At 40.6% G+C, this 12,211-nt stretch overlaps 1 protein-coding gene across 1 annotated transcript in view; it reads right to left on the bottom strand.

The window, feature by feature from the left end:
- MAP2K6 (mitogen-activated protein kinase kinase 6) overlaps nucleotides 1-11,969 on the bottom strand; it is a 107,861-nt gene extending 95,892 nt beyond the window's left edge. Inside the window, exon 1 of the mRNA XM_021678448.1 lies at nucleotides 11,653-11,969. Coding sequence (XP_021534123.1) covers nucleotides 11,653-11,668 — 16 coding nt within the window. The 5' untranslated portion in view covers nucleotides 11,669-11,969. The remainder of the gene's footprint in view (nucleotides 1-11,652) is intronic.
- Nucleotides 11,970-12,211: the final 242 nt, after the last annotated feature.

The raw sequence follows: 12,211 nt of genomic DNA, 5'->3' as shown, positions 1-12,211 counted from the left end.
GCGCCCGCACAGGGAGAACACCACGTGAACTTCGTGAAGGCAAAGGTCAGCGTGATGATGCATCTACATGCCTACAAGGAATGTCAAAGATTGTCGGCAAACCACCAGGAGCTAGAAGAAAAGCATGAAATGGATTCTCCCTCCCAGCCCTCAGAAGGAACAACCTGGCCACCACCATGATCTCAGACTTCTGGCCTCCACAGCTGTGAGACAATAAATTCCTATTGTGTGAGCCACCCAATTTGTGTTTTTTATTCAACTAAAAAATATATGGTCCTCTGCACCCCCAGCTCTCTTGACCATCCCACCCTACCCCCTACCCAACCAATGCTGACTCTCTTGTCCTTAGCCAGATCACATCAGGAAAAAAAAAAAAAAAAGATTGAAGTTTGGGATGGGAAAAAGTTATTCTAACCCTAATGTATCAGGAGCGCTCGATCTCTTTCTTAAATCAACTCCAGAATTAAATCTGCATTTTTTTTCCTACTTTACCTATAAAAATGGAAGCTCAATCAGGATCAAAGCCCCAAGCAAGAGGACCTGGCAAGGCACTCAAATGAGATGATATAGCTGGCAGGTCCTACCTACCTAGCTGGGTCATACATGCTCTTTAACCACACAGCAAGGTAAGGCAAAAACTGCCCTGTGTCTTTCCTGACTCTGAATGGGGGTGAGTCGGCCCACCCACCTCACCCACTCTACTGACCCTGTGCTGAATGAAGTCACTGAGGAGAAAGCAGGTGACTAAGGACTGGTTACACTGAGAAAGAGCCTACTATGAGCTCCAGAGCCATAGGTCACTGTGTTTTTTAAACCAAGATAATGAAAGACAAGTTAATTTAACCTATCAATTGTTTCCATATATTTATCTTTTAATGGAATTTTTCTGAAATCAAAAATACCCACACACAAAATTTATGAACTCTCTTGCCAGTACCCAATATCCTGCTAGAGAGAATAACTTCAGTAAAACAAAGAACCTTCTGGAACACCTCCCATAAGGGAAGTAAAATCCAGGAATGCACTGAACAGTTTTCCTCTCTGACTGACTTCTGATGATTCTAGAAAAAGGAAAAGCACTAAGAAATGGAAAAGGCAGGTTGGCAGGTTATAAAAAATGAAAATTGCAGCTGTGGCCATGCTCTGGAAAATATTCCCTGACTTAGCTAGACGTTGATTATTGAACCAACAGCTTGCTTATATAATTACAGTGTGCCTATAAACCCAGGTGATATGATATACTTGTTTAACTATTAACCTCTGGATTTCCTGGAGTTTCCACAATCCAAAAAAAAAAAAAAAAAAAAAAAAACACAACCTCTAAAAGCATGAGAGAGGATATATTCCACTTATTAACTTATTATGATCATAAGTAATAACAACAGTATATAGCTTGGTAAGAAAAACAGGAATTCTTAGAAAACAAAAGCGAGGTCTTTTAAGTTTCAGATACTCTGCTTGGACATCTGTTTTTTATCCTTCCAAGGAATTGTGGTGCCTACATGAACATTCTCTTGGTGCCCCTGGATACTTGAAGTCAAGGTTCCTTCTCCATCCCGACTTTGGATCTCGGGCACAATTTCCTCATCAACTCTGAAATTCATGTTGATACTTGCACACTCATTGTAAAAATTTTCCCTGAGCTCCTTCTCATCCCTTGGACGCACCCACTCACAGTATCTCTTCTGGACATATCTAGGATGCTAGCTTCTATTCTACACATTTCTGTGCTTTTCTTACCTCCTACTAGACTATAAGTTTCTTAAGGCTAGACAGAAGGGAAGAGGGGAGCAAATTTATGTTCATAGTGAGCCTGCGATAGCAAAACGCCTCAAACCCAGCAGTGTGCCCAATAAATATTTGTTGAATAAATGATGCCAAGCACTGGCCAAAACACATGACGTACAAAACCTTGCCTAATTTTCATAACAATCCTGTGAATGAGTGTCAGTCTCTCCATGTAGCTGGTAGGGAAACCAAAGCTAGAGGGTAAATAGATTTTTCAAGGCTCATAGCAATAAGCAGAAGAGCAGAGCACAATGCACCCCTCTCTAGTTCCACAAGCTCAATGTCTTAAAGGTAACCATCGATCCCAACTTTACTGGTTGAATTAGTCTGGACAAACCCCTTACTCAAGTTCTCTCTTTAGGTATGTTCATAGTCTCTGGGATTATGTTTTTCAAATGGCAATGGAGTTTGGGGCACAAGAAGGAGTAAAGAAAGTGGGGAGAATATGCTTATAAAGATTTCAAATAGCACAGAGAGGCTGTCTCTGCACCTTCATTCTAAAATAATTCCCATATTCTTTACCATTCTGTTCCCACTGGTTCTTCAGATTCTAGCCTTACCCTTATCTCTAACTCATTCGTCCCATGTGGGATTGGAGCAAGGAGAATCTAGGAAGGGAATAAATAACTCGTCCCTCAACATCTAGACCATCTATTCCCATGGCTTCCACATGGGATCCTGGGAATCAACTGAAACATAGGTATGACTGTCCTGCTTGGGCTGGAGAGAGAGTCGAGAGAGAGAATTCATCCATCACTTCGCCAGCTGCCTCCTCCACCACAAAAAGAGAGAATTCTAGTTCCTTCCACACCATCCAGAACAAAAGGAAAGCAGTGGATATGCAGGTCCACTCACAATTTCAAGGAAATAACACCTGTTACATTTACACAGAAATAACCAGGAATACAGGAAATCGCTAAACCACAAAGGGGTTAGAGTACGCCTCTTCTGAGGTATGGTGCCAAATTGGTCATGTTCTTACTACTGTTTTAAAATTTTTTTAACTTAGATGTGCAGGGAAACACATGAAGTTTGGATCTGCTTAGTTACAGCCTATAAGACAGCTAATGGAATCAATATTCATTACTGATGTTTAACATTAACTTCCTGTCTGTACAGTATCTATCAGTAGACCAGTTGTAACCAGCTTCCTTCTACCGATGGGTACTTTGTACTTGGAATTCAACCTTAACGCTCAGAATGAGTCAGACTTGCCATCCCATGATCAACAGAGGCTTAAAGGAACACGTCAAAAGGAACCTCTATATAGGTAGCCACAGGCCAGCCCCTCCTAATAACCATACCCAGCCCCGGTGTAGACAAATTCACATGGAATCTACTCATGTTTTCTATCACCAACCATGTCTTCTGGGTAATGGGTTCATAAATGTCTTATGGGGAAACAACTCAAGTAGAGTAGCCAGGAGCTCAGGTTCTAGGATCAGACAGACCTTGATTAAAGCCACGGCTCTGCCACTGTCAACCTTGCCATCAAAGGCAAGTTCCTTGACCTTTCTAGCCTCAGTTTGCTCATATACAAAATGGGGCATCAGCTCACCAGGCTCTAGGAAGGGGAGAATGAGATAATTCACATATAGAAAGAATCTGCAGCCTTGCTACCATCTAGAAGAGTAGGAATTGTAGCACTCCCCTGTATGTGACTTAAACTTAACTCATTCTGGATATGGTGAGCAAATCTGGGCTCATCCTACTGAAGCTACTCTGTCTCCATGTAGCTTCCATCCCACCTCTATCCTCCCTTCATTTGCAGAACATTTCCCAGGACTCTCCTTCCTAAATACACACAATACCCACAGTTTAAGTGACTCTGTGAGCAAAAGGATACTCATTCCCCAAACAAAATTGTCCACCCAGGGGTGGGGAGGTTAATGTGATCCACCAGCTCTAACCTTCACAGGAGATGAAAAATGAAAAGCTATCTAGGTAAGATGGAGGCTATCTTACTATGGAGGGAAGCTTCCAACTTCTCTCCACACAAAAGAAATGATGGACCTTCTGGGCTGGCTCATGATCATGATCAACAAAGCCAGGCCACGATGGTAGTGAGAAATTGTTTTTACTTTATTTGCTTCTTCAACAAAATGTGAGATAGGAAGGGACAAGGGAAGAATGAATGAACAGCTTCTCAGTGGGAGGGGAAATAAAGAAAAGAAATCTAAAGCAAACAGGAAGAGCACAGCTGAGGGGAAAGGACCCCAGGATGGGCTGCCGGAGACCGGTAGCTGAGTTCGGCGGAAATGAGCAATGGCCTACAAATCTCATAACCAGGAGAAGCACCACTCAGACATTTCCTGTGGGCTGGACCCCAGAGGTAGCTGGTGGAGTAGTTGTCCAGGTTAACAACTTCCAATTAAAGCCAAAGAGGAATGTAATATGGAAGCCCCATCATGAAAAGATTCCATTACTTGACTGAATAAAGTCATAAAGGGCAAGGTCAGCAAACGTTTTTTTGAAAAAGGCCGAACAGTAACTATTTTTGTCTTTGTGGGGCATAATGTCTCCATCACTACTATTCAACTCTACCATTGTCGGGGGTAAAGCAGCCCCGGACAACATATAAATGCATGTGCACCTCTGTGTCTTAATAAAACTTTATTTGTAGACACTGACTTTGAATTTTATATGATTTTCATGTGTCATGAAATATTACTCTTTTGGGTTGTTTTTCCCATTTTAGCTCACGGGCTATCCTTAAGCACAGGTGAAGCTATAGTTTGCAATTTCCCTGATAATGAGCATGGGCCCTGTGGTCAGACAGGCCTGTCTTTGCATCCTGCCTTTGCCGTTTACTGCTTATCCAGCCACAGGCAAGTTGTTAACTCACCTGAGCCTCAGTTTCCCTATTTGTAAATTAACAATAATAGTATCTATCCCCATAGGATTTATGTGAAGTTCAAAAGCGTAACACATGAAGTTCAAAAGCATAACACATCCCATAGTATAAGTGATGAGGATGAGGATGAGGATGAGGATGATGATAGCATGGGGTGTTGGGGTGTGGGCTTAGATCAACATCCAGACCTACAGCTAATGGTCTGTTAAAAAAAAAAAAAAAAAAAAGGTTGATCCCAATCCAACTATCCAACTTAAGGAGGAATAGAGAGACTAGAATATAAAACAGACAATGGGCTATCTAGCAAGGGTCTATTTAATGCTTCAACTCACAACTGAGTTGACTCCATTACGATGCTTTGATAGACGTCATGTGACTAGGTTATAACCTGAATATCCTGTCAATGCAGAGAGAGGGAGTTTTATGGCTGCATACCAAACTGTATGGACCAGCTGAGGAAAGGAAGACCCTATGAGGAGACAGGGCGAAAGGGGGGCAGCATTGACAGCGGCGGTAGGCTAGGAGGATGTGGGGAATTGTCGCATTTGGGGGTTATCCGTGCAGAGTTCCCTGTTTTGTCGTTGAGCCACCAGCTGTTGAAAACTTTCAGATTATCTCGGACAACCCTTCAGAGGCTCAAGCACTGAGGGAACTTACAAACAGCTCCTGAAACCAGCACGGGATGGAGGAATTCACTCCAGTCCTGTCCCATTGGCTTCTTTAGACAGCTCATCTTAGTTCCGCATATTTTTAAAAGAAAAAGTTAGCCAAGGATCAGGCCACCTCTAAATCTGTCTAGAGGATGTAGGTAGGAGAAATGACACTGCTTTAGCCATCTAAATTGCCACTTATGCTATTCTTAAAACTTCCAAATAATGAAGCAAAGATCTAATGGGAATATTAATGGAAACAGGGCAGCAGAGGAAGAAAATTACCTTATAATTTAATTACCCCAAACCTTTGATGAAATGTGGAGGGAAGTGATAGAGACCCCCCCGATTAAAAATACTTTAACTGTCAGACATGTATTGAGCACTTCTTATTTATAAGCACAATGCTAAAAGAGGTGGGGATGCAAAGTTGTACGAGAAGAGATGTTAGCTACCCAGCAGGGGCTTTCGGAGATCGTCCATAAAACGCAAATAACAATTACAGTGGTTAAAACGCACAGCTGTATAGTGTAAGCGCTGGGAATTAAAATGAGAGTATTTGCAAAATATCCCCTGGCAGAGAACTGGGGAGAAGCCCCACCACCATGATTCATGGATCACCATCTCTTGGGTACAGAAAAAGAATTCCTGCTGTTTGGCCTGTCAGCCCCCTTTTCCAGCATGCTCCCCTCAAAAACAAACAAAACAAAAAAGTGTGAAATATGCTAAAGATTCTGGAAAAAAAAAAAAAAAGCTCTATAAATGTGGATTACTAGTGTTTGTGTGTGGTTTAGTGAAAAGACCTTTGGGACAGAGAATCAGGGGACTTAAGTTCCACCTCTGGCTCTTTCTACAGGCAAACTGCTTTCTTGTAAAGCTTCAGTTTATTCATTTGTAAAATGAGCTGATTGGACTATAAGACTCCTTTCCTAGCTCTAAATTCTATCACTGAATATCAGGATGCATAAATAAGCACATTCACTAAAGAAGGCTATGATAAGAAGACGTTGTGAATGACATCTAATTTGGGAGGTCATCAAGCCTTAATTCTTCTAACAAATCTCATAAACTAAACCACCTTTTATGATGCACAGGATTGCACATGAGGCTAAAAAAAAAAAAAGGCAATTTTTCTGCAACAGTGCATAGAACACAGCCAGGTACTATGTAAGAATTATTTATGAAACTAAAGAAAAGCTACCTTTGCCTGTAGAGATTAACTGAAAATGCAGAAATGTCCAGAAGTTAGTTATTTCCCAGACTGGAATTTTAATCAGATCATTACACTTTTTTCTTATTATTTTCATATGGATCTGGATAGCTATATAAAGTATAACAAAATGAATTTATGAAATCTGTGATGTTTATTTAAGACATTTGGGTTAAAATTAAAATTAGAACTCTCCAGGGAACTAAACAGTTGAGACACATAGGACCCAACTCTCAAACCATGATTACCTAAGCTTTGCAATTTTGGAATGTTCTGTCCTAACTCCGGAAATAATTTGATCCCCAAATTAAAATTTCAAGACACATTTTATGAGAAAAAAACTCAAACACATAAAACACAAATGTCAAAAAAAAGGGGGGAAATTCAACTTCTTTTTTTTTTTTACTAAAAAATGCAAATGACAGTAAAGTATTAAGATCTTTGATCAAATTGGCAAAGGTTTTTTTTCACATTATGAGACCTAGGATGAAAAAAAGTAGCCATAGCCTTTCTGGAGAGCAATTTATTTGGCAATATTTACCGTGATGCTTAAACCCGAGAATGGGCACTCCCAAACACTGATGGGAATAAGAATTTGTGTTAGGTCTCTGGAGGGCAATCTGGCACTATGTCCATGCCCTCTGACCTAACACTTCCATTTCTAGGAATTCACATTTTAAGGACATAATTGGGCAAATGCACAAAGACGTATGTCCGTGATATTCCTTGCAACGTTGCTTAGAGCTGTAAAAAAATGGAACTATGTGAAAGTCCAACTGGAGATTAATTAAGCAGCTACATCCTTACAAATTAAAATAAGCAACTATTTAAAAGAATGGGATACCTGACTGTGTGTGAATAGGGAAAGATGCCCAAGATACATGGCGAAGTATAAAAGAGGTTGGAAGTATCATACATAGCATGCAAAAGAGCACCCATGGATACATATGTGTCGTTATGTGTGTGTACAGATGCAAGGAGATGTTTACCGAAAAGCTACCAGTAATTAGCTCTGGATGGTGTGACTTGGAGTGATTTTAATTTTCTTATTAGAAAATTCTCTTTGGCTTGAATTTTGTTTTCAAAGAGCGTATATCATTTTTATAATAAGAAGAAAGCTATTTTTAAAAGGTGGAACAGAAAAGGACAGTGGGGAAGAATTTGATATCCAGAACCTGGGACTTCCTCTAAGGCCACAGTATACAGTCACAGTAACATACGAGCTGGTCTGACCTCATGGTAACTTCATAATATTCAAAGTTAATAAACATGAAGGTTCTGTTGAAGTAAATCAAATAGAACTGAATATTATGAATGTAGAAATATATTCACTCAGGGGGCACCTGGGTGGCTCAGGCGATTAAGCGTCAGACTCTTGGTTTCAATTCAGGTCATGATCTCAGGGTCATGAGATCAAGTCCCAACTCGACTCTGCACTGGGCGTGGAGCCTGCTTCAGATTCTCTCTGTCCCTCTGTCCCTCCTCCACTACCCCGCTCAAAAAAAAAATATATATATATATATATATACACACACATATATATATTCACTTGGAAATATTTCACAGTATATTCGTAAGTGAAACAAAAGGTAACTAAATAGACATGAGTTCTATACACACTTTAGATTTATTCATACACATATACAGGAAGTATTAAAAAAAAAGTCCAAAAGGATATATGCCAAAATGTATAGTGTGGTCACTAGTGATTCTTATTTTCCTTTTCTTTATTTTCAAATGTTTCTGTAATGAACAAGTGCTATGTATGTACTTTTTTCTTTGGTTCTAAAAATATTCCTTATAGATCTTTCAGATTTTAAAATACTAGAAAGTAGTCCCAATGAGATAAATCTCAGCCCTTTTTAACTCCAGCATTAAATGGACCACCAAGAGAGCCCCTCAGAGCCCCTGCAGCTGACACGCAGCTGAATGAAGTGCTGAATGCCACACCACCACAAAACAAGCTCGGGGGAAACCCAAGGTACCTATTCTGATTTTGTGTCCTGAGATGTACGGGGTTATAAAACATCCTGGCACAGATTACAGGCTAAGCATGACAAGTCTGTCTGGTACAACCTAACAAAGGAATTTACACAGAATGAGAAATTTACACATTTCATTTCCCAGGGTGGAATGAATTACAGAGGAAAAGAGCCCCTAGGAGTGCCTGCCCCACTCCTACATGCTTCTGAATTATGCCTTCCATGCATTTCCCCCAACACGATTTACCCAGTACTGACTGGCTTAAACTAAGGGAAGCTAATATTTTTAAAAGGTGAAAAGAGGGAGAAGGGAGAGAGAGTGCCTTTCTTACAGAGTCAAACTTCTGTATTTTCAGGTGAACTGGGAGATGCCAGACCTCCCCACCTCCCTCTCTCCCTTCCTCCCTCAAATCATCATGGCTAATAACAATAGTTTTTTCTCTCCGGGGTAATGCAGATGACACATTTTTCCTGTAGCTTGTCTTCCTGTAATGTGCAGGAATTCCTGCACTTTCTGGGTGCCCTTCCTGTTAACTTACATTTCAGATTTCCTCAAAGGCATTCTACCACTTTAATATTTGAAAAATGTCAGCTCAACCCCAGACAGCTAATATAAACAAGCTGAAAAGCATACCACCTAAAGTTACAACTGTGGAAAACAAAATTTCTTTTTAAGAAATTCTTTCTCGGAATCTCACCGTTGGTAAGGCTGGAAAGAAGCAGCCCCGTCCTTCCAGCTCCCAGGGAGTCTGTAATTCTTTTGCCTCTGCTCTGCCTTAAATTAGAGGTCTGGGAGACCGAATTATAGTGATCTAGAAAGTTCATAAAGGTCCTCTGAATTGAACATGTGGTTAAATTCTTCAATACTATGAGGTTGTGTCCACCTTTCACTTTTGCCTCCCATTCCATTTGGTTATAGTATTACAAAGCACTTTGGTACTGCGAAAAATGTCTTGGCCACTTGAGAATACGTAGCCGAATTAGGCCAATTCCACACTTAACGTCCAGGCCAAGGCTCCCATGCCATGTCTGAAATGATCATCCACTTCCTTCTATCGATAATTTTCCTTTTGGACAGACACCTCACATTGGCACCAGATTTGCCTTCCAAAGAGGACCCAATTAAGAAAACCATTTGGCTAACTGGGAACTGATTTGAAGAACCACCAGTAGCTGATCTACAGTGGGCACACTCCTAATGCAAGTGTGCCATGCTGGTACCTTCTAGTTTCCCAACTCAGAAACTTGCTCTAGTACAACAGAGCTCCCTACCTTCAGAGTGAGAGAAAAAAAAAAAGTAGAAAAGGAACCTGATTTACTTTAGACCCTAAGGTCCAAAGATAAGATCACTATAAAACCATCTTCTTCACAAAACCTTCTTATCTCCCAGAGAGATCACTGCCATCTCTAAACTCCCAACTGGGCCATTTCTTTTCACTATCTATGCAATTATCTTGTATCATAATGATTTGCACACATGCTTTCTAAATGGTAAGTTCCTTGAAGGAAACAAGTACATTTTAAATATTGTGTGTGTGTGTGTGTGTGTATAGATAGATAGATAGATAATCAATCACACATACATATACGTGAATACATACATATACATACACATACATATTCATACATCTATTAAACTGAACTGAATAAATGAGTGTATACCAAATACAAAGTAACTAGATGCCAGCTCTTTAATGCATCAAAGCCCAGAATGCCCATTCTAAGCTGTTAAGTCTCCGCTCAGTTAGGAGATTGTAGGTTTCCTCTTTACTAAGGAACATCTGTACTTCATAATGCCAATTCCTAGGTTCTTCAGCACTCTGAGCTTTCCAGATTTCCATTCGCCCCTAATGGTCAAGGAAAACACTGCCCTACTTCGAACTCTCGAGAACATATATCACTTCCTTCTTGGTCTAAGATGTGTGATTCCCATCAGGCAGAATTAAAAAGTGGTTCAACAAAATACCAAAAAAATGGCAGAAGGCTTATGAGACACTTTAATTTCACTGGATCTTCCCCATGCATGTAGTGTCCCTCGTAGCCTTACTCACCTATATCTAACTCACCTCTTCCCTCCATACATTCTCATATGGCATATGCTTTCTCTATAGTGAAGGATTTGTTCTGAAACAAGCAGTGACTTAGGGTCCTAGAGGCACCTGACAGCAACCCCTCAGCTCTCTGATGCCATGTCAGGAATTTTTTTAATCCCCTCCCCAGTATGACATTAAGCCTGCAAAATACAACTGTATAAAAAAATTTTCTTAAGAAAAAGGAAAAAAATTTAAAAACAACCATAACCCTGAATTTCTGACCTATTATAGCTGTCTAAATACACATAATTACACACTTAAAAAGATTTCATTATGATTTTCAGTGAAACGGTACATTCCCCCCATGTTGGTGTAATGCTTAAAAGTACAGTTTTCTCCCCATATTTTCCCTCGAGATGCAAAGCACCTCCCAAAAGGGGAGACATAAAACATCTATGTCCTCACTGCTGCTTCCAAATACTGTGAGCCAATAAGCAATTGGTGTACAGTGTAAAATCTCAGAAGAGAAAGACTTCTCGTCTGCTCTTTCTGTAACATGTTATTATTCACACTTCACCTTTACTTCCTTTAAAAATCAAAAGTTGCTTAATGTTCAAAGCGGTTATCAATGGAAATGTAGCTAAAAACGGACACCGCAACGGTTTATTCCCAAAGGAATATAAGATTACATTAATTTCCTACTAGTTTAACTCAACTTTTACCTTTCATCGTCACCTACAGACTTTTAAAAAGTTTGTATTCCTGTTGCACATAAAATTACTTATAATGTGTGTGCATACTGAAGAATTTTACAATTATATAAAGCACTGCACATTTAGACGCTACCAACCTGCTCTATCTCTCCTGACTGTGCAAAAGGCAAAAAGAGCTCAGTAATCCTAGCAGAAGAATGCAAATAACGTCAATGCACAGCTGAACTGCAAGCCCTGCCTTACAGGAACTCTGTGTCTGCAAAAAAAAAAAAAAAAAGACACATACTAAACAGGAAATGCAACTGAGCTGTGGAAAACCTCAAACTTAAAAATGCAATCGCTAGGCGAAAATTGCATCCATGCATTCATAAATGCATGCACAACCCTTTGCATTTTTGCAAGTAATGCAAACAGGCTCTTACCTTTCGACTGAGACATTTTCCCCTTTCCTTTGATGGGGGAGGGGAGCACAAAAGACTTTGCCTTGCTTCTCTTCTGTAGCTAGTTTTGCAACAAAGATGCAAGCTGCAGGCGTGCAATCTTCATGCAAGTGGAGTTTCTCTTGACCGATGCAGCAGATGGACTTTCAGGGAATCAAGATGGAAATGCACACCTTGCAAAACAGACTGGAAAGTGATTTTTTCCCCCAGTTGCAACGTTAGGGAAGGCTGTGCTGCAGCTACATGATGGGCCAGGGCTGGCAGCTAAAAGCTCCAAACTTGGAACTGAGTATCTTAGTGCGCAGACGTCCTTCCTGCGAAGGGCGCGGGGGCCGCTGGGTAATGTAGTTCTGAGCAGAGTCCACGGGGCTCTGATTTAAGGAAACGCGGTCGCTTGGGTCGCTGAGCGAGATGACTGGGTGCGCCCAGATAAACAAGTCAGACACGCAGTCGGTAGTAAGTGATGGGGCCAAAAACGGCAGGGCCAAGGCGAGGGAGCATTTTTTGTTACCGAAAAGCCCTGAAGCAACAGTTGAAGAAC

This window comes from Neomonachus schauinslandi, chromosome 15 (genome assembly GCF_002201575.2).
Source record: "Neomonachus schauinslandi chromosome 15, ASM220157v2, whole genome shotgun sequence".
NCBI lineage: Eukaryota > Metazoa > Chordata > Mammalia > Carnivora > Phocidae > Neomonachus > Neomonachus schauinslandi.
Note: the sequence above shows the minus strand (reverse complement) of the source record. Positions and strands in the feature narration are given on the sequence as shown.